Below are 18,808 nucleotides of genomic sequence, written 5' to 3' on the forward strand. Positions count from 1 at the left end.
TCAATTAGAAGCAATACAGCAACTCAGAAAATCCCTGTAAATGAAATTATATCAAGAAGTGTAAGTATATAGTAAAGCCATTATAACTTTTCGGTTTGCCATACCTTAACATCTAGCAACTACTAGACTCATGATGGTATGGAAGATACAAGCATTCCTGTCCCTCACTATTTTCATCCTCATTCAGCATTCCATGTATTTTGGTCTGCTTCATGTGGCTGGTCTTCTGTACCTTCTTTGCTTCATTTGCCCACAGTCAACCTCCAATACTTTGTTTAAAGTTTTCCTCTTTTTGGTACAGGTCCATTCCTATCTCCCCCTTTCTTCTACCCCTTTCCAGGCCACCTGACAGATGGCAATAAACCTGTCAAAAGACAGGTTTCCCTAGGAGCATCCACAGATACTCTACCACCCCCTGTCCCTTTGCTGCTCCACACAGTTCTTAAGTGAGCTCCTGAAAATTACCAAATGGCATTTGAAGCAGGCAGCAAAATTAAAGAACAGCCATGGTAAAGTATGCATTGCCTATCATACCTGAAGAAATGTATGTACACATGCACATACACTTTAGGGGTTTGAGGGTTACATAATAAATATATTGTGGATTAAAGGCATCACAGGCTACAGTCACTTGATTCACTTTGCTTTCAATTTTATGAATGCATCATTTGTGGTCAGTAGCCAGTAAGAATCTGTAGAGGCAGAACTGGAGAACCGGTAGAGCAACATCTACACAAGTGATGTGGAAAAAAACACATTCCAGCTGCACAGTTAATCTGAGCAGCCTTGACACAGCAGAGGTCTGTCTACATGCAAAGAGTGTACTTACTCCTTGGGACAGCAATTAGAAAACAAGCCAGGATAAACAACTGTGAATTTCACTTTCAACCTCCAAATTCTAGAACACGTCTCCCAATGAAAAGCTGAGTGTACAGTCCTGTGCGTGGTCTCCAAGGGAAGTTAAGCATGCAAAAAATGTTACAGGACCTTTCATTTTCCTTTCCCTTTAGATGTGTGCAGACTTCCTACCCTTACTTCCCAGGATAATCCTCTCAGATATTTTTCTTGCTGCAAGCAAGGCAAAAAATTTAAGTCACAAAGGTAAAGTTTACTTGAAAAAGATATTTTGGAATAATCTGTATCTCAAGTTGTCACACCACTGTACTGACCTCAGGAGTAAGGCGAGCGATCTGAAATTCTCCCATAATCCACACAGGTATTACAAATCTCTATTTGCCCTTCGGGTACACATCTCCACTGTACTAAAAAAATGGAAGCTTTATAGTAGCTTTATAATTGTACTGCTCTCATCAGGGAGGCAGAGAGCTCCTTGGACAGTGGAAAGGTGAGCAGAGAGTGAGGTCTTTTTCAAAAATTTAAAGCAGACAGGTAACTTGCCTCCTTGTTATAGTACTGTCAGGTGGGGAGAGTATCGGCTCAGTGAAACTACAACCCCTTAGTTCATTTCTAGGGTCATGCAGTGATACTCTGCAATTTTATCAAATGATTGAGTGATTCAGGTAATAATGAAAATCACAGCTATGCTACTTAAAACAGATCATCCCATTGAGCCCAAAATGTAGTGACATTCAGGCCATCTTTGCTTTTAATTTAGCTTTCAGGTACAAAACTGGCCAATTAGTATACTTGTCAGCAATTTAAAAGGAAAAAAAACAACCCAAAAGCCAGCAACAGCATTAAATGATCAATGATGAAAAATTACATGAGCAAATGAATCCCAAAAGAATAAAATTTACTTTTAGACACCAGAACATCTGCTTAGCCAAGAATTTTCTGCTAGCAGTATCTTTCTCCCTAGCACTGAGTTACAAAAATTGTATTCTGTAACAAAGCCACACAGCTATTAAGCCCATCTACCCAAGGTACTCATATTTGCTATAAAAAAGCAGGATGTTTATTGTTTTCACTGTGAACTACATCATTTCTATGTAAAAATGTAAATGAGTTACAAGTATTTGTATTATTACAGCCCATTTTAAAATGATATGCAACAGACATTTCCGCAAGTATCAGTGAGCGTCAGCACATTTCATCTGTAGTACAACCTGATATAAACACCGTGTGCAAATGCAGTTGTTACTCCAAATTTATATATATGGTATGCTTTAAACCAGAAAGCTCATCTCAGCTCCAAAACCAGCAAGAAAGTATGTTTTCTCCTTCATAAAATATACACAAGCAGCATATACATAATCCATGTTTTACAGAGCACTTTGGGGTTTATTGATGGGTCTGGAGTTACCTAAGTTCAAAATGGGGTACCTCTTCTGGATACAGGACTTTACTTGCAATGGAAGGGCAAATCCATCAAAAGCACCATTGCTCTATCTCAATCTTCAGAAAATGTACCAGGCATTATGCACAAAGACCTTTTAAATTGTATTTTAATACTACGTTTTTCCCACTGAAGCTTATTTAAAATACCAGCAGGCAACCCTTTAAGCAACACCCTTTCCTAACAAGCATCTGAACAATCCTATGGCTGAATGTCAATGAAGCTGGCAGCTGCAAGGCAATTCTCTCCCCCTCTTGGGTTTTCCACTGAAATACAACACTGCAAGGAGCACTAAGTGTATTTTCCCTTTCTCAGTTACAGAAGAGGAACTGCAGGCTGCTCCTTGTAGTCTTATCTCAGGTCTACCTTGATATAATTATCTAAGCATTTTTAAAAGATAGTTTCAGGTCTACCAGTGAGCAATAAGAAAACAGACTTAAGGTGCTCTTATTGTTGTACCTATTTGTAACAACTGTGCAATATGGACTCAATCCTAGAGAAAAATTGTGCGATTTTGCTCCACATACAGAATAAGAGTCTTGAGAAATTTAGCTCAGCACTAGATTGCTTGACAGACTACCTCACTACACGAGCCAAGCTTGTCTCAGTCTTCTGCCAGCCTTAAAATTTGAGTTCTTCACTTTCCCCAGGATTAGAAGGAACTTTCAGCAAAGAAAGAAAATTCTACTGAGTAAAAACATGCCTCTAAAGAAACTGATTTTCAGTACACGAAAGTGAGTTTTCCTAGCAAGCCGCACCATACACACAACTTCAAAAATGTGATTTAACATCAACAGTCTTAATACAAGTCATAGTAAGGGCTCTTCTCCAAGGAGGCTCTTACAAGTATTTAATGACTCATTAAATAATTTCAGAGCTTCCCATTCACGATGTGGAAACAAGATTTACATACTTTTAACATGAGATAATTTTAATTCAACAACAAAGTACTTGTACGAGTATTTTATTTAGACTGAGGGTCTAAATTTGACTTTGCTGTGTAATGCAGGCAGATACCAGTTGCTCTAAGAGTGCCTTTATTACTGTCATGGTGACAGGGAAATGGTGTAGTTCTAGCTTTTACTCTGCATTCTGAAAGGCAACAATTCAAAATAAGGCCCAGCTTTCCTGTTTAGCATAATCATTCAAAATCTTGGATGTTGGAGGATTTTCCCAGGGGGTGAGAAGCTCAGCGCTACAATAGCAGGCACATCTGATTCCAGCAAGATGCAGCAGTCAGTACATTTAGAATATCCAATGGCACCTGCCTGATTTGTCCTTTTGGCTCTGAAGGAGCCAAGAGGAAGAAGCAGTGTAACATCAGTGCCAAGCTAAGTTCAGTATCAACAGCTCACACGCTGTAAGGCAGCCTATCCACAGAATTGCACAAAAACCACATCAGCTCCAGCTCTACTTTGGGAGCAAAGTAGTACTGGATGGGGTGTAGTGATTACCAACTGCGGGTTATTGAACAGGTGAAATGCAGAAGGCAGCACCATCTCCCTCCACTAAGACTTGAGAAAAAATTCAAAAATAAATACCTTATTATTGCCTAAATTGTCTCCTCTTGTGTGCTGAGGAGCATGTATTTCTTCATATCAAGGTCCAAAAAGCCTGGCATGGCTCCTTGAGCTGCAGAAATACATGGTTCAACCATAATTCAGTATTATACTAATTCAGAAAAAAAAACTGAAATAAAAAACTACAGCTGTAGCAAATGTAGGGAAAAGCTGGCAAGTTTTTCAAACTCTAGAGTAAAAGACAAGCCATTTTTATTTTATTGTAAAGCTGAAGTACACCATTAGTAGTCAAATATATTTGAAAATCTTTATTAACATCAGCTTTTCTCTAGTTAAGAGGTAGCAACTACTGTTTAATTCCACAGGACAATCAGAAGGGCCAAGTTCTTTGGTGTGGTTCAAAGCCAACAGAAGCAGAAATTAGTCAAGTAAGCATAAGTTGGGATGACCATCCCAAGGCAGAAACAGCTCTAGTATGCATAAGGTTCCTTTTATCTCTGTGGGAAACACTGATATCATGACTAGGATGCCCAATCAGACTCCAGTCTCATCTCAGCCATTCAGGAGTTCAGCTGTTCCACAGTAACAGCTTATTACAGGCAAATGATCAGTGGGCTCCAAGTGCAAGGACAGGTTCTTGGCACTTCTCTGGAAACAGTGAAAACCTAATTTTAAGTGAAAGGGTAACATTTCTCTAGTTTCTAAAGTGTGATACAGGGTATTTTTTAAAAAACTTTTTTGGGGTGGGAGGGGGGAAGCCAGGAGAGTATTTGAGGTATTTGCTACTATGAAATGAAGCTTACATATGCAGTAGTAAACAGACACTAAGCACTCTGTTTCTCATTTATTTCAGGCAATGACAGTGGTAGAATTTAAACCCTCACATGAGATGAGGGCACAACCAATAATGACATTGTATAGTTTGTTTTCTACATAGTCAAATATATAAAAGTTTCATGAAACTCATCACTGGGTCAGCCAGCAGTCAGTCCATGAGTTGTCTATTCAGTTAGACCAAGCTTCTTCTTCAGAGATTCTGGCATTTCAGGTGGAGGTGGGCGAGGAAGTCTGAAATAAACCTTGACAGAATCGTAGATGAACCACTGTAGTGCAGTCAGGGTACCAATCATAATGATACGAGCAAACAGACCTTTCCATACACCTGGAGAGCAAACCGTAAGTGTGAGCAGCATAAAATGGCATGAAAAAAATACCTCCTCCCCTAAACACCAGAAACACTTGATCCAAAATACATGAAAGAAAGAATGTACCTTTGAATCCAAGCCTCATAAGAACCTGTGAAGCTGAGCTGCCTTTTTCTTTGTTCAACACAGACACCACAGAGTCAGCAGGATGGGAAACAATTGCACAGAACACACCAGCTGAAAGAATAATTTGACATTAGTTCTGTGGTGTTTTAGCTGTACCACTACTGACCACTACTGTGTACACTTAGTACAACAACCTGAAACTTCTGAACAGAAGAGAACAGCCAGAAAAAAACTTCTGAATCTTTGGATATTGAAAATTCCCCCCTTCCATCAAAAGATTCCCAAGACTGAGAAAGATGCAAATTTTCACTTAAATCAGCTGCAATTTTTAAATCTGGCCATCAATACTGGCAACATATAGGAGCACTTAAGAGAAGTCTCCTATTACAGACCCAATTTCCCCTAACAGACCTATTTTATAGTTACTTCTCCTGCACATTGCAAAGCTGCAGGGAAGTTCTCCCATGTTAGTGACATCTGCTAATGTCACTTTTCAGTTAATACTCTGAAAAGCAACAGGTCTCTAGATTTGCAGTAATCCATTAATGAAGTGTAGAACTTAAAGATTCCTTACCAATATAGCCTGCAACAAATGTGACTACCAGCTGTTCTCCTTTTGTACATTCACTTCGTGGCTTGGGAACAACGTACTTGTAGAGAGCTTCAACAGTACGTTCAAAGCAGGCAAATTTCATCATTGTGTATGGAATCTGTCTCATCCATAGTGGAGCAACACCTTTATAGAAACTTAACCAGAGAAGAGACAATCTCAGTTTCATTTTCTTCATTATTGAAAGTGTATTTCTAACCTGAAATGAATTAGCTTATTTATTGCTGCTATACAACTTCTATATACTGACCCTGTAATGCCACAGAATTTAATTCTGTGGGATTAAATGTAATCCCACAGAAATTAGAGTTGTTTAAATTCCTAAGTAGTACCTTCAAACAGCAGCACAAATTGAAATTTTCCTGATCCTCAGGCTGCACAGCAGTTTCTTTAGTCCCTTTTCAGATTACAATACACGGCAGCAATGTAGTACTGATACTACCAGTGCAGTAAGGGTAATGTCTGCATACCAGCCAAGTCCTGATAGTGAAACATGACCTGTACATCTACAGCCACTTCTATCAGAACAGAAAGCTAACATGCAGTTATATTGCTCTCACATGCCAATGACTCAAGCATCTTTGACTGTACAACCAGAAAGTTGCTGAGTATCTCTGACTGGAACTGCTAGAAACTGAAGTTATCCAGCAGAATGCAGCACAAAGATACTCACAAAGATGGATCTAAGGAGCATGTGGAATTAACAGCCAGTTCAGCAGAGATCACCTGAAGTATGTTAAGTTCTTATCTTGAAATACAAAAGACCAAGAAGTATTACAAGCTAAGGCCAGAACTAGTTACAGCACCAGCTCTTCATTAAGAAAACATACTGAAAATCAAGAATTGCAATTAAAATGAAGGGATGCTTACGCCCAGATGCCTTCTTCTGCAAACATTTTGGGTAAAGCCTGCCGTAGAGTGTTTGCATATCCAGGCTGTGTCTGAATGCGAACTTTAGCAGCTTCCATTGGAGCCAGGGCAATGTCAGCAAAAAACTCCGCACTGGCAGATGCAGCTAAATATAGTGAAGTACGCCACAAATAGGCATTTTCCTGAAAGGAATTGAAACACACATTTTTATTAATGAGTCATGCTTTTGGGATTACTCCTTATCACTAATACTACTGTGCTGCAGACATACAGCTTTACAAAAAACATTTAAGGCTTACCTCTCCCAGCATGTTGCCATACAGGATTTTGAAAACTTCATAAAACCCAAATTTACAAAGCCCTTGCATGGAATAGCCAATAAAAGTTGGAGCCCATCCCTTAGCCAAGCCACGAACACCATCTTCCTTGATTGTCACTGAAAATCCATTGAAGATGCTCTTGTATTTTTGTGGATCGACCTAAAAAGAACAGACAGTTAAATGTTTGATATAGCTTACTATTTTCCTTCTCACGCCTCCATCCAAAATTTTAAATTTTTCTATTCCTCAGACAGCTGGTTTCCTCTAATTCCTAGAATACACACCACCAAGTTACACTAATGGTTACTTGCTACTCTCAAACCCTGACTTATTTTAACAGCCAGTATGTTCTTCCTCAATACTCAGAAACCACCAAACTGAATTTTGTTTCACTTTAATTCTCCAAACAACGCAACTGTAATGAAAAGACTTACTGAAATCACTGTTCTAACACTGTCAGTGGTGCAACTACGTGTAGATCAGATTTTAATGGGTCCTGTCAGCAATCTCATCTACTTTACACACTCTACCTATGTACACTCAAGCACTGCCAGAAACCTAGTGATCATATGATTACTAATCAGAGAAGGTTGTTTCTCCTGTGTGATCTCTCCACGTAGTCAGAGTAAGACAGATGGAGTAAACCAGATCAAAGAGTGATCAAAAACTTCCACACTTGTACTTTGACTTGGCAATAAAGGCTACACAGCAATTGTCTTCTGCCCATAAAATTTTGAGAGATTTTATTAACTTATCAGAAATTTAACACAGACTGACTTGAATAATTTTGTTTCAGGTGAAAGGAAGTAATTTAGCAGGAACTTTTCAACAGGTAATTACGTCACATCCCACTGTTACTTTTCATATTTGACATCATCCTACAGCTCCTCCAAGGATAAAAAGGAAGATATCAAACTGGATGCCCATCAAAGCTTTCAGAAAGAGCTATGAAACATGCATGCCAACCTGCACTGACTGGTATACTGTCTTGCAGTCTAGGAACAATATACATGAGATCTAGTTCACCTAAATATTTTAGAAAGAGCCATAATTTTAGAAAATTGGATATTTAATCAGGCACTGTAAAATGGGACTATGTTCAAGTCAGAACCATGCTTAGTTATGAGGTGTGTAACAGGTGTCCTGGTTTCAGTTAAACCATGGCAAAGGTGACCTCTTCTTAAAAAGACATGAGAGGGCTGGCAAACGGTTTCTTCCTGGAGAACTTAGGAAGGATTAGTAACATGCTCTGTACTGGATCTGTAAAGAGATAAATGCTGACAGGTTTTACAAGATCACATCTGGAATCCACATGGAACCCCCCTCCTGAACCTCCCTCTAAGTGCTGGAGAGGGAAGGGGAAGTACCACCACCCTGACCATATAATAAACCAGAACTGGTAGCCCACACTGAGCATGTCTGATGTGTTACAGATTTCCTAGTTTGAGACCAGAATTTCAGATGCTCTCAAGAATGTGAAAAAGTCTCTCTGGTAAATATTAAATAAAGGCCATTCCAAAGAACATGGTTTTGAAGAACAGCACATGCATACTTCTAGCATGACAAGGAGGTCTGACTAATTCAGAGTTCCCTCCTAATTTCAGGAGTTCTATAATAACAAAATGGCCATTTTTATCATCAGCTATGCAACAGGGAAATCATGAACTACTATATTTCCAGAAATTTACAGGAATGCTTTAATTTGCATTCTTGCAGATTTGCCTGAATAAATCCATTAGTATGTTTTCATCCATGGCTGTTCACAAAATTATTTTAATGGGTCACAAGTGCAATGCAACTTTCAGATTGATCAAAAACCACTTCAAGGAAAGCAGTTGCAAACATCAATGGCCTTCATGATATCAAATCAAGTATCAGCCACTCTGTTCAAAGTGACATCATTAGAAAATATCCAATCCATAAGCCATGCACTGATATCCATGGTGTTAATGAATCAAATTACACATGCATGTCACTCCAGGCTAAAAAACACAGATCCAAAAGATACTATTTCCTTACTCCAAAAGCACTGGAATAATGCTGGACAGCTAACCAGCCAGCAGAGTAACATTGTGGTGGATGCCTTTTAGCACATAGTCAGTTAAATGAGCCTTAAATGCTGTCAAAAATAAATGCTGTAAAAAAAAAAATGCCAGATTATCCGTAATACCTTTACTTCTCTTCAAAGTGGTACTTTGCTAGTCTTACAGCAGTAAATTTGATAAATTCAAGTTTGCTTGCTTGTTCTCATCCACAAAAGATTGCATCCCTACTGCCAACTCTTAATATGCTGGCTACATAGAAAGCAGAAGTTCAAGAAATGTTGAAGTTGATACAAACCTGCATACGACATTTCACTAAATCCAGAGGTACGACACCAGTGTGTGTCAGGCCACAACTTAGGACCCCACCAACGCCACAGAGAGCATAAAACTTGAGCGAGCCATATTCACAACTGTATTCTGCAGCAAAAAATAAAGACACACCATGCTTTTATATCAACTCCATGCACTGTTGGACAGCCATGTCCAGGGTATAGTTTATGCCTCCATCTCATTAGTAATTAAATATACCACACTGAACATGCTCTGTCATCACATACCAACATGCAGAACAAACCTGCATTCTGCATTTAACCAGGTCTAGAGGAACCAGGGCTGTATGTGTTGTTCCACAGCTAATAATCCCACCAAGGCCACAAAGGACAAAGAATCTGTTTGAGCCATAGGCACAGCTGTATTCTAGTTAATTGGAAAAAATTACATATACATGATCAATCATAAATTGTAACAATGATCAGAAAAGAAACAAAACTAAATTCTACTTTCTCAAAAGTATTAAACTGAAATAATCTCCCATGCTGGATTATTTTAATATAGTGTCATAATGAAAAATTATTCTTTTGCTTTAAATTAAAACATTTTGGACTGAAAAGATTTGGTTCTAAGCCTTCCGAGTTGAATTTGTTCCTTTAAATAAGCAAAGGAAGAAACACTGACGTTTTGGCTCAGAGCACGCTAAAACCACAGAAATTAATCCCAAAAGTTACTAGCAGAAATTATGACTCAAAGTTGCAATGCCCAACAATTTCTTATATCCAGGAAACAAGAACAGTATTCCTCTAGAACTCAAAAGACAAAGCTTCTCTCATTAAATATTCTATGAGAGTTTAACTTCTGTATTTAAGTAGTGACTATAAAAGCTACAATATTGGTGTTGGACATATGCAGATATATTTTCAGGTATTTCTCAGATTATTTACATAGATTTTTTGTAAACTGTCTTTCAAATACAGAATCTCACATGTATACAGCTTGATGAAACTGCAGATTGCTATTTATCGTCCCATTGAATGCTCATACACAAGGTTCATTAAAGAATCTTTCAGATCACATTTATTCAAGAGATACTTCATATGCACTGTCCTATACAGTGTATATACTGTGTATAAAACCATCCAACCTTAGAATAATTAATTTTCACATATTGCTATACAACAAAGTTACTGGAGCTGGAAAAAAGAGCCCATTTTCTTCTTTCATTTTTGAAGAAGCTACAGAGGCTAGAAGTGAGTGCAAACAAGAAACACTCAAATTTACAATGAACAGTAAAAAATAAGCAGAAAGTAGCAGCACAGTTCTGCTACTATGCTCAAAATTTAAAAAAATACGTAAAAGCAAATCCAATATACTGAATAAGAATACAGAAAATAATACACTATGTAAAAATATTCTTCAAAGTAGAAAAACAATCTTTTGCTACTAAATTCACTGGTGTCACTTCAATATAATGGAACAATCATTAAAGTGTTACAACTTAGTATCTCCAAGAAACACTAATGAAAACTAAAAGACAGCAAAAGCCTATCTTATGTAGAGCTTCTTTGCCATCTTTCTGGTTCTGAATTCCTTTATGAATATCAATAGAAGCTGACAATGATGTTCAACAGCACCAGCAGAACAGCAGATAACACTAGCAGGCTTATCCAGCTCATAAGTTTGCTAACATAACTTTTAAAGGAACTCCTTCCCACAAACGTTCCAGATTTTGCATTACATTTTGTATTTATATTTTTTACCTTACTTTTAAAAATTGCCCGAACAACAAAAAATAAGTTTTCACAGATGCCATAGTGAACCTAAGTTAAAAGCTAAAACTCAGTTATCAGAATAACTTATTTTTAATTGAGACACTGCTAAAGACTGTAAATATGCTGGTCTGGGACTTACACATAGCTCCAAAATAGCTTGGCTAGCAGAAACAGTCTGTTCTTTCTAGAATGGCTGGTTAAACACACACAGATCAGGCAGGTATAACCAGAGAACAGACTCTAGGTCTGTTTGGGCCAGCTCTGTCTAGCTGTGTCTTTGGCCAACAGCACCACAGCCCTGCAGCAGCTAACATGCTGCCAGATCTCAGAACTGCTTGTTCACATGGCCTTTCTCACAGTAATTTTAAGTCATACTCCTCAAATGACAGGGACAGAGCTTTATAGTAGCCAGAGTAAAAAAGAGTTTTATATATGTGCTGGATTACAGTGCTATTCAGACTGATCTGTCAGCCTGGTGTTCAAGTACAGTGATTAAGAAAGCCAGTACCAATTAGGCTTGAGCTCTTTAGAGGTGCCTAGGTTTGTAGTGGTACAATACTATTAGGAAAATAAAGCCACAGATGATATTGGAATTTTTATTTCAGAAGTAGAGTCAAATTTTCTAAAAAATTTCTAAATAAACAGCTGAACATGCTGCACAGAGGACAGGTAATGATTTAAGACAAACACCCTTATGGTACACAAGTTATACATATGGCATAAAAATATATCTACTCTGTTGAGACAGCTACATTGTAACTATTTCATATCTCTGCTTCCAATCTGACACGGTAACAAGGACAAATTCCATGAGTGGGTCATAAAATACTTGGTCTCTGAGCGCCGATGTGGCTGATGCCCTGAGCTGATCTCAGAAGGTCGTGTGGTTTGTACTGACTCTGTGTGACCTTGTGCAAGTTCCGATATCTTCTGCAACGTGCTATGTTCTCAACACAAAAGCCAGAACCAGCTGGGTACATGAAATAATGAATTCAGCAGAAAAGATTATGAAGATTGAAAAACTTTGGCCACCTTTGACCTCAACTGCCAACAAACAGGATGAAGATTAAGCATAATGCTTTGAAGAAATAAGTGCACCTACAGAATATATTTAGCACACCAAAGAGCGATTTAGGGCTTTAGTTGCTGGCAGCAGGATTACTACACTGAAAGCCACAAATAATTTCTTGAAGACTTTGTAAAACTAACCTCTTTCATATATTATATGAATGTTTCTGCAACTCCACTGAAATACTTCAATAATCACAGTACTTCAGAAGAGGCAGCTTGCTGAAAGTAATTCCTATTTTTTTGGTTTTTTAAGTAAAACCAGAGAGACACTTTTAAGTTACTGACAGCTTAAAAGAATTAGAATTTTAATATCCACCTCTACTTCAGATGGACCTCAACAGGTTGGAGAGGCGTGCAGAAAAGAACCGAATTAAGTTCAACAAAGGCAAATGTAGGATCCTATACCCGGGGAGACACAGCCCCATGGACCAGCACAGGCTGGGAGCCAACCTGCTGGAAATGGCTCTGCAGAGAAGGAGCTGGGGGTCCTGCTGGGCAGCCAAGCTGTCCATGAGCCAGCAGTGTGTGTCCCTGTGGCCAAGAAGGCCGCTCCTCCAGGGTATCCTGTAATGCACTGGGAAGAGCACTGCCAGCACCTTGAGGGTGATCCTGTCCCTTTACTCAGCCCTAGTGAGGCTACAGTTGGAGTGCTGTGCCCAGTCCTGCGCCCCTCGGCACAAGACAGACATGGAGCTCCTGGAGCAGGTCCAGGGGAGGGCAACAAAGATGATGAGGAGACTGGAGCACCTCATTTATGAAGAGAGGTTGAAGGAGCTGGGTCTGTTCAGCCTCAAGAAAGGATGACTGAAAGTGGACCTCATCATTGTGTATAACTACTTTTGGGAGGGTGTCGAGAGGATGGATCCAGGCTCTTCTCAGTGGTGACTGGACAAGAAGCAATGGGCAGACACTAACACACAGGAAGTTTTATCTGAAAATAACTGAACTTCTTTACTGTAGTGACCACACACTGAAACAGGATGCCCAAAGGGGCTGTGGAGTCTCCCTCCCTGGAGATATTCAAGAATCTGGACACAGCCCTGTGCAATCTGCTCCAAGATGACCCTGCTTCAGCAGGAAAGCTGGACCTGTAACGATGATGACGATGACTCATGGTAGTCCTTTCCACCCTTACCCATTTTGTGGTACTGCAAGTATCATCAAGGTCTGACCTTCAGAAGTCGACAAATTAACTGGGAAACATACAGGAAGCACTTGCACTTAACTCTTAAGTGCATGCCTGTATCTTAAAGAGCAAGTTATCTGGCATACATCCCACAACTAGTAAAAAGAAAAAAAGAACTAAAAACTAACAGCAGCAAGCAAGCCTAATGTATCTAGATGTTCACGTACCCAGCTATGAATAAACTGGTGAAAAAAATAAGAGAAAAAGGATGGGAGAGATGGTCTTTCGAATCCACAAATTTCAGTCACTGCTCTTCTCCACCGATGAAAGAAGTACAGGCCTACAACCTCGGTGCCCGAGGCTGCAGGCCGTGCAGAGTCAGAAAAAGCGCTCTCTGCTCCCCAGGACAAAATCTACAGGAGTTTCTGTGATTACTCTGCACTAGAAGCTTCCGATGTGCTTTCCCGGCAAACCCGGATCCCTCCTGCTCCTCAGCACACACCGCCGGGAGAGCGGAAGCACTGCCAGCGCCTCCCCCGCCCGTGCCCTTCCTCGTCCTCCAAGCGGGCGCGTAGGCCCGGCACCGGCCCCTCCCGGCCCAGCCGAGCCCCGCTGGGCGCTGACATCCCCTGCACCGCCCTGTCGGGCACAGGCCCGCGTTGGCGGGGTCAGCGCAGGCACCGCCAGCCCCGCACGCCCGCGGGCCTCGCCTCCGCCGCGGCCCCTCCGTCCCCCTCTCACCTTCGTCGGCGGACGCGGCCGCCAGGCTCCGCCGCGTGGCGGAGGCCTCCGCGGGCTCCGCTGGGCGCTTTCTCACGCCGTCCTGCACCAGCTGGAAGTGCGGCGCGTAGAACGGGTTGTGCCGCGCGAGCGGCGCGATGGACGAGAACATGGCGACCTGAGGGGGGCGAGAAGACCGGAGCGACGTGGGACCAGAAAACCCCGCCACGGCGCGGCCGCCGAGCCCCGGCCCGGCAGCCGCGAGGCGGCCATGCCGCCCCGAGGCTGAGCCCGGTCCCCGGCGGCGGGCGGCCCGCGCCGCCCCGACTCACCTCGCAAGATGGAGCCGCTGCGGCAGAGGCTGAACGCGGGCCCCGCGCCGTCACCTTGTCCTTCACCGCGCCGGGGGCGGGGCCGCCGCGCAACGACCCGCGCCGCGATTGGCGGAGGCGCCACGCCAACCGCCGCGCACGCGCGGCCACCGCCCTCCCACCCCGCGCCTGCGCCCGGGCGGGGCCGCGCTCGCTCCGCGCCCGGGCTGAACCCGTCCCGCAGTGCCCCGGGAGCGGCTCCGCCGGCGCTGAGTCGCTGCGGCCCGCTGCTGGGGCTGGGTGAGCCCGCCCTACCGCGATAAACCGCGTGCCTCAGCTGCTGCTCCTTCCTTATCGCCGGCCGGCTCGGGGCGCTTGCCAGTCGCGCCACGTGCCTCCCGCAGCCTTGCCCCGGGCAATGTCAAACCAGAGACGCCCCCGAACGCGAGTTCCCTGTACTGGCCTTGACCCGTGCTCTGCAGCACTCACACCGAATCATGAAAGCACCAGGGTTGGAAGAGATGTTTAAGATGAAGTCCAAGCCCTAGCATCTCACCCATTTTAAAAGATTAGTTAAAGAAATCCTCGGTATCAGCCCAGGTTACACGTCTGGTAATCACATCCAGTAATACTTTGCAAAAAGCTCACCCCTCTCACCGGACTCCAGCTGAGAACTCTGCCAGCAAAAGCACAAGTCAGATCTAGGACCAAGCACTGTCTGCAGACTCCCTGGCCGAGCTCCATCTTCGGAGGGTCAGCTTGCAGGGCACCGTGGCATAGCATATGCTACAAGGGCTGCAGATGCTCATAGAATTGTTTCTTACCGGTTTGTTAAAAGCAGAATGTTCTGTAACACAGGACCCATGCTTGGCCTTACCTATCTTTAAGTGTGCCTTTACCAGCACAGGGTGATTTCACTCATTTTTACATAGTACAAGACTAGCACAGACAAGTTCAGCTCTCCAGTTACTGAAGAGGCAGTAACTTCACTTTTTCATTGTTTTGATCATATACTTTTGATTATGGTGCTCTGCAACAGCATTCACACACAAGCCAGGAAAGCAAGAGATGTGCTGAATATCCCAGCTCTTACTTCTGGACAAATGACTGCACCCCAACTTTGGTCAGCTAAGGGGCTCCTATCAAACTTCCAAGGAAGGCCCTTAAACCCTGGCTCTACTTGCTCTATTTCACAATGAAGTTGTGAATCCAGGGAGACTGTCCTACAATGACAAAAGTGCCCAATAGCACTGTCAAAGATATCAAGGCTGGTAAGTGAGTCTTGAATAAACTACACTCCAGCTGCTCAAGTAGGAAAAGGACAAATGAAACTTGCATTCTCCAAATACTTTAATTTAGCAACTAGCTGACAGCCCAAAGTGCTGTTGAATTCATTGACAGTGGCAGCCGTGAAAACAAACCAGAATTGTTCATTTTGCCATTACTTGTTCTGCTCTACTCACTCGCCTCTAAACAATTCTTGGTAACAATGTTTTATTTGAAAGGCAAACACTGACACTTATTTTCAATTAGACAGTAACCTCTGAACGTGATTGAGAATTGGGCTCTTACCTTGAAACTGCATATAAATTATTACAATCCTTGTGCTTTTCCAATTTTTAACATATGGAAAACCTTTGTTCCTTCCAATTATAAAGGATGAGTAGATGACTATTTATAGACATTTAATAGCAATTTGTGTGCACAACTATACAGATGCTTATGAGTTTGTCTGTAGAATTTTTCCGGAACAAACTGTGAGTTTGGTTTTTGTTTTAAACGACAATTAACTTCTAACAGCTGTAGTATTAACAAGAACTACTAAACAGCATAGTCCCATGAAAATACAGGGATAATGTATATTCTTGCTGAAACATAATTTCACAAAAAATATCTACCACTTTTCCCAGATGTGAAGGAATAAAATAGGAATAGCCTGTAACTCAAACTACCTAGATTAATTTAATTAATTTCTGAGAGACATTGCAGGTAGTAATAGGTGAAGACTTGAAAGATGTTACCTTCTAGTGTCAACCTCTGTCCAATTCACAGTAAAAAGAGCTATTGTAAATTAAATCCACCTTTTTAATCAATACAAGTTTTATGAGGTTAGGAAAAATTCAGTTTGCAACTCTGGAATGTTCTTCATTTGTATCCTTCTGTTTTAACACCCACCATACACCCTCTCAATTTCTATCCCAATTTCACCTCACACTGCATACAATCAAGTAAATGCAGGCTAGTTCCTATCTTAAAGTAACTTTTCACAGTTCTAACATTTTGGTGAAGCCTGCAAGCAAAATCAAAGCTCTTAGGAGTTTGTTTCCCAGGTGACCTTGTTTTCAAAAATACACAAGATACTGAAACAACCATCCATCATTTGATAACCAGGTTAGCAGAGCAGCATCTGCTTGGGTTGTAAACTTGTACTTTATATACACTTTCCTTGTTGCAACATCAGAACTACAAGACCATGGTTCTAGAATCAGTCATGGATCAGGTTTTACAGCACAAGGGAAACCTGGGCCGCAGCATTTCCTTCACCAGGATCCAAGCTTCCAATGTTGAACAACAGCAGTCACATGTTCTCAACACAAAAAGTAGTGAAACCTCTATTCTAATTAATTGCTGCCATGGATATCCTTGTCTGATAGTATTTCTTTAATTTATTTTTTTAAATTCTCCTCACACATTATATGGTTTATCTCTTAAGCATCACCATTTTTTTTCCCCTAAAGAACAAATAAATAAGACAGTGCAGTTATTATGATTTAACCACAGGCTACCAATGCTAACAAAGAACTTCAAAGTGAGGTGGAACAGAAAACTTGTGGGATTTTTTTTTTTTTTTTAGTATCAGCATATACACAGTACTTACAGGTTTCTGGTAAATTCCCTCAGGAAAAAGAAAAGCAAGTCATTTTCCACAGTTCTAGACAAAGATAGGTAGACTCACCAAACACACAATAAAAGCCACATTAACAGACAACAAAGGCTATGCTGAAATATCTACCTTTGCAAATATAAAATTTATGCATCCCTGTCTCTATTCCACCCAATATGTTACTTAAGTCATATCAAAGTATGCCAAATGTACCATGCACAAGATATGCCATGCAATTTTACCAGCTTCATTTGCAATTACATAAATTTTACTGCTGAGTCTTCTTTGGGACCTGTATTATTTAAAGGCATTCTTTTTGTACTTGGCTTTTCTGCTTTGAATCTACATAAACCAGTTAAAATATTTTTTTTAAGATATCTTGTCCACAAAACTAGCAAAGAAGGTAATTAGCAGACATTTTAATACCATAGTTTTGTAAGTTATGCTATAGGAAACAAAACAAAACACCTAGACCAAGGCCAGGAGGGATTTGTAATAATTCTGTAGGGCAGTGCTGAGCATGCTGTTAGGAAGTCAACTTGGAGAAGAGGTTCTTTCATGCTGTTTCTTATGCAAATACAAATTAAGGTCTTAAAACACACAAAATTTAAATTTAAGATCCTTCTGGAAAATGTATTCTCTTAGACACTACTGAAGCTCTCACGCTCTCACCATGGATCAGATGCTATAAGATTAATCTCAAGACTGCAAGTGAAATCCTCTAGTGATCCACAGCCTGATACCAGGCTCCCAAGACTGGATGCATGCTGAAAGATTAGCACAGAATTTAAAGGGGAAAATACAAACAGTGTGTTAACTCCAATTCAGACAGGAAATCAAAACCTGGCAGGTTTTCAGCATAACATTCTGAGCAATATGACCAATTATGAGACCCAAACTCAAAATAACATTGTCATGCCCATCAACTTCCACAAACCTTTTCCAGGCTTGTTGCAGTCCTTGCCCTAGAAGGAACTTCTTAAATCATACTTACTACATCAGAACTCCACTCATTTTTGCAACTGAATTTTGGATACTAGTTCATAAAGTTGCTCTGTTTTGTCATTGGTTCTGAAAGTTCAAGCTGGCTCTGTCTAAAAAACAAGATGAACTCATAGAACAAAAGTGAGAATGTGTAAAAGGAAGGGAAAAAAGGAACATCAGTGCCTATTGCTTCAGCACTTTGATACAAAGACTACAGTATAATTATATACTTCAGCTTAACTTATACTGCAGTAGTTAGAATGCTTTAAGCACATACAGCTTATAGCCCTACTATGTGTTACTCTTAGAATACCATGAAAAATTCATCTTTGGGGCCAGGAGAAAGATTCTACTCTCAGGGCTACCTCACACCATTAAATGTCTGAAATATAAAAAAATTCCTGTCTTGAAGATGCAATGCCTTCCAACTACAACTGAACTAAATGTGGATTACTTTGAGGACTTTTCTAGAAAACTCTACCAGCTGGGAGGTAACACTGAAATTGAGAACATTCTCCAAAACAGTGCAAAAATGAAAGAAGGATGACATTTAATTGTAACAAAATCCAGTTTGAAGTATGTTTTGATTGTGGCATGCTTTTTTTCTTTGATGCTAGTAGTATCCCTGGAGGAGGTTGACTGAAAGTATTTCATGTAACTAGGAAAGAAAGCTCTATTTTACATTGAAACATGCAAAGTGGTGTGAGAAATAATTTAAAGTGAAAAGGAAGTTCT

General features: G+C 40.8%; 1 protein-coding gene and 1 non-coding gene across 2 annotated transcripts; both read right to left on the minus strand.

Annotated features, from left to right (window-relative positions):
• Positions 1 to 1,892: 1,892 nt before the first annotated feature.
• Positions 1,893 to 14,379, minus strand: SLC25A3 (solute carrier family 25 member 3). The gene is made up of 8 exons (XM_071423231.1): positions 14,227 to 14,379; positions 13,916 to 14,072; positions 9,228 to 9,349; positions 6,867 to 7,046; positions 6,568 to 6,749; positions 5,662 to 5,834; positions 5,088 to 5,198; positions 1,893 to 4,978 (listed from the first exon to the last, which is right to left on the minus strand). Exons 2-8 carry the CDS (start codon positions 14,064 to 14,066, stop codon positions 4,818 to 4,820), a joined length of 1,080 nt encoding a protein of 359 aa, XP_071279332.1. The 5' UTR covers positions 14,067 to 14,072; positions 14,227 to 14,379; the 3' UTR covers positions 1,893 to 4,817.
• LOC139588733 (small nucleolar RNA SNORA53) lies at positions 6,155 to 6,394 on the minus strand. The gene has a single exon (XR_011678792.1). It is a non-coding gene; the product is annotated as a small nucleolar RNA SNORA53 (small nucleolar RNA).
• Positions 14,380 to 18,808: the final 4,429 nt, after the last annotated feature.

Source organism: Agelaius tricolor, unplaced genomic scaffold (assembly GCF_023055355.1).
Source record: "Agelaius tricolor isolate 1412-34295 unplaced genomic scaffold, bAgeTri1.0.p SCAF_3, whole genome shotgun sequence".
In the NCBI taxonomy this organism is placed as follows: domain Eukaryota; kingdom Metazoa; phylum Chordata; class Aves; order Passeriformes; family Icteridae; genus Agelaius; species Agelaius tricolor.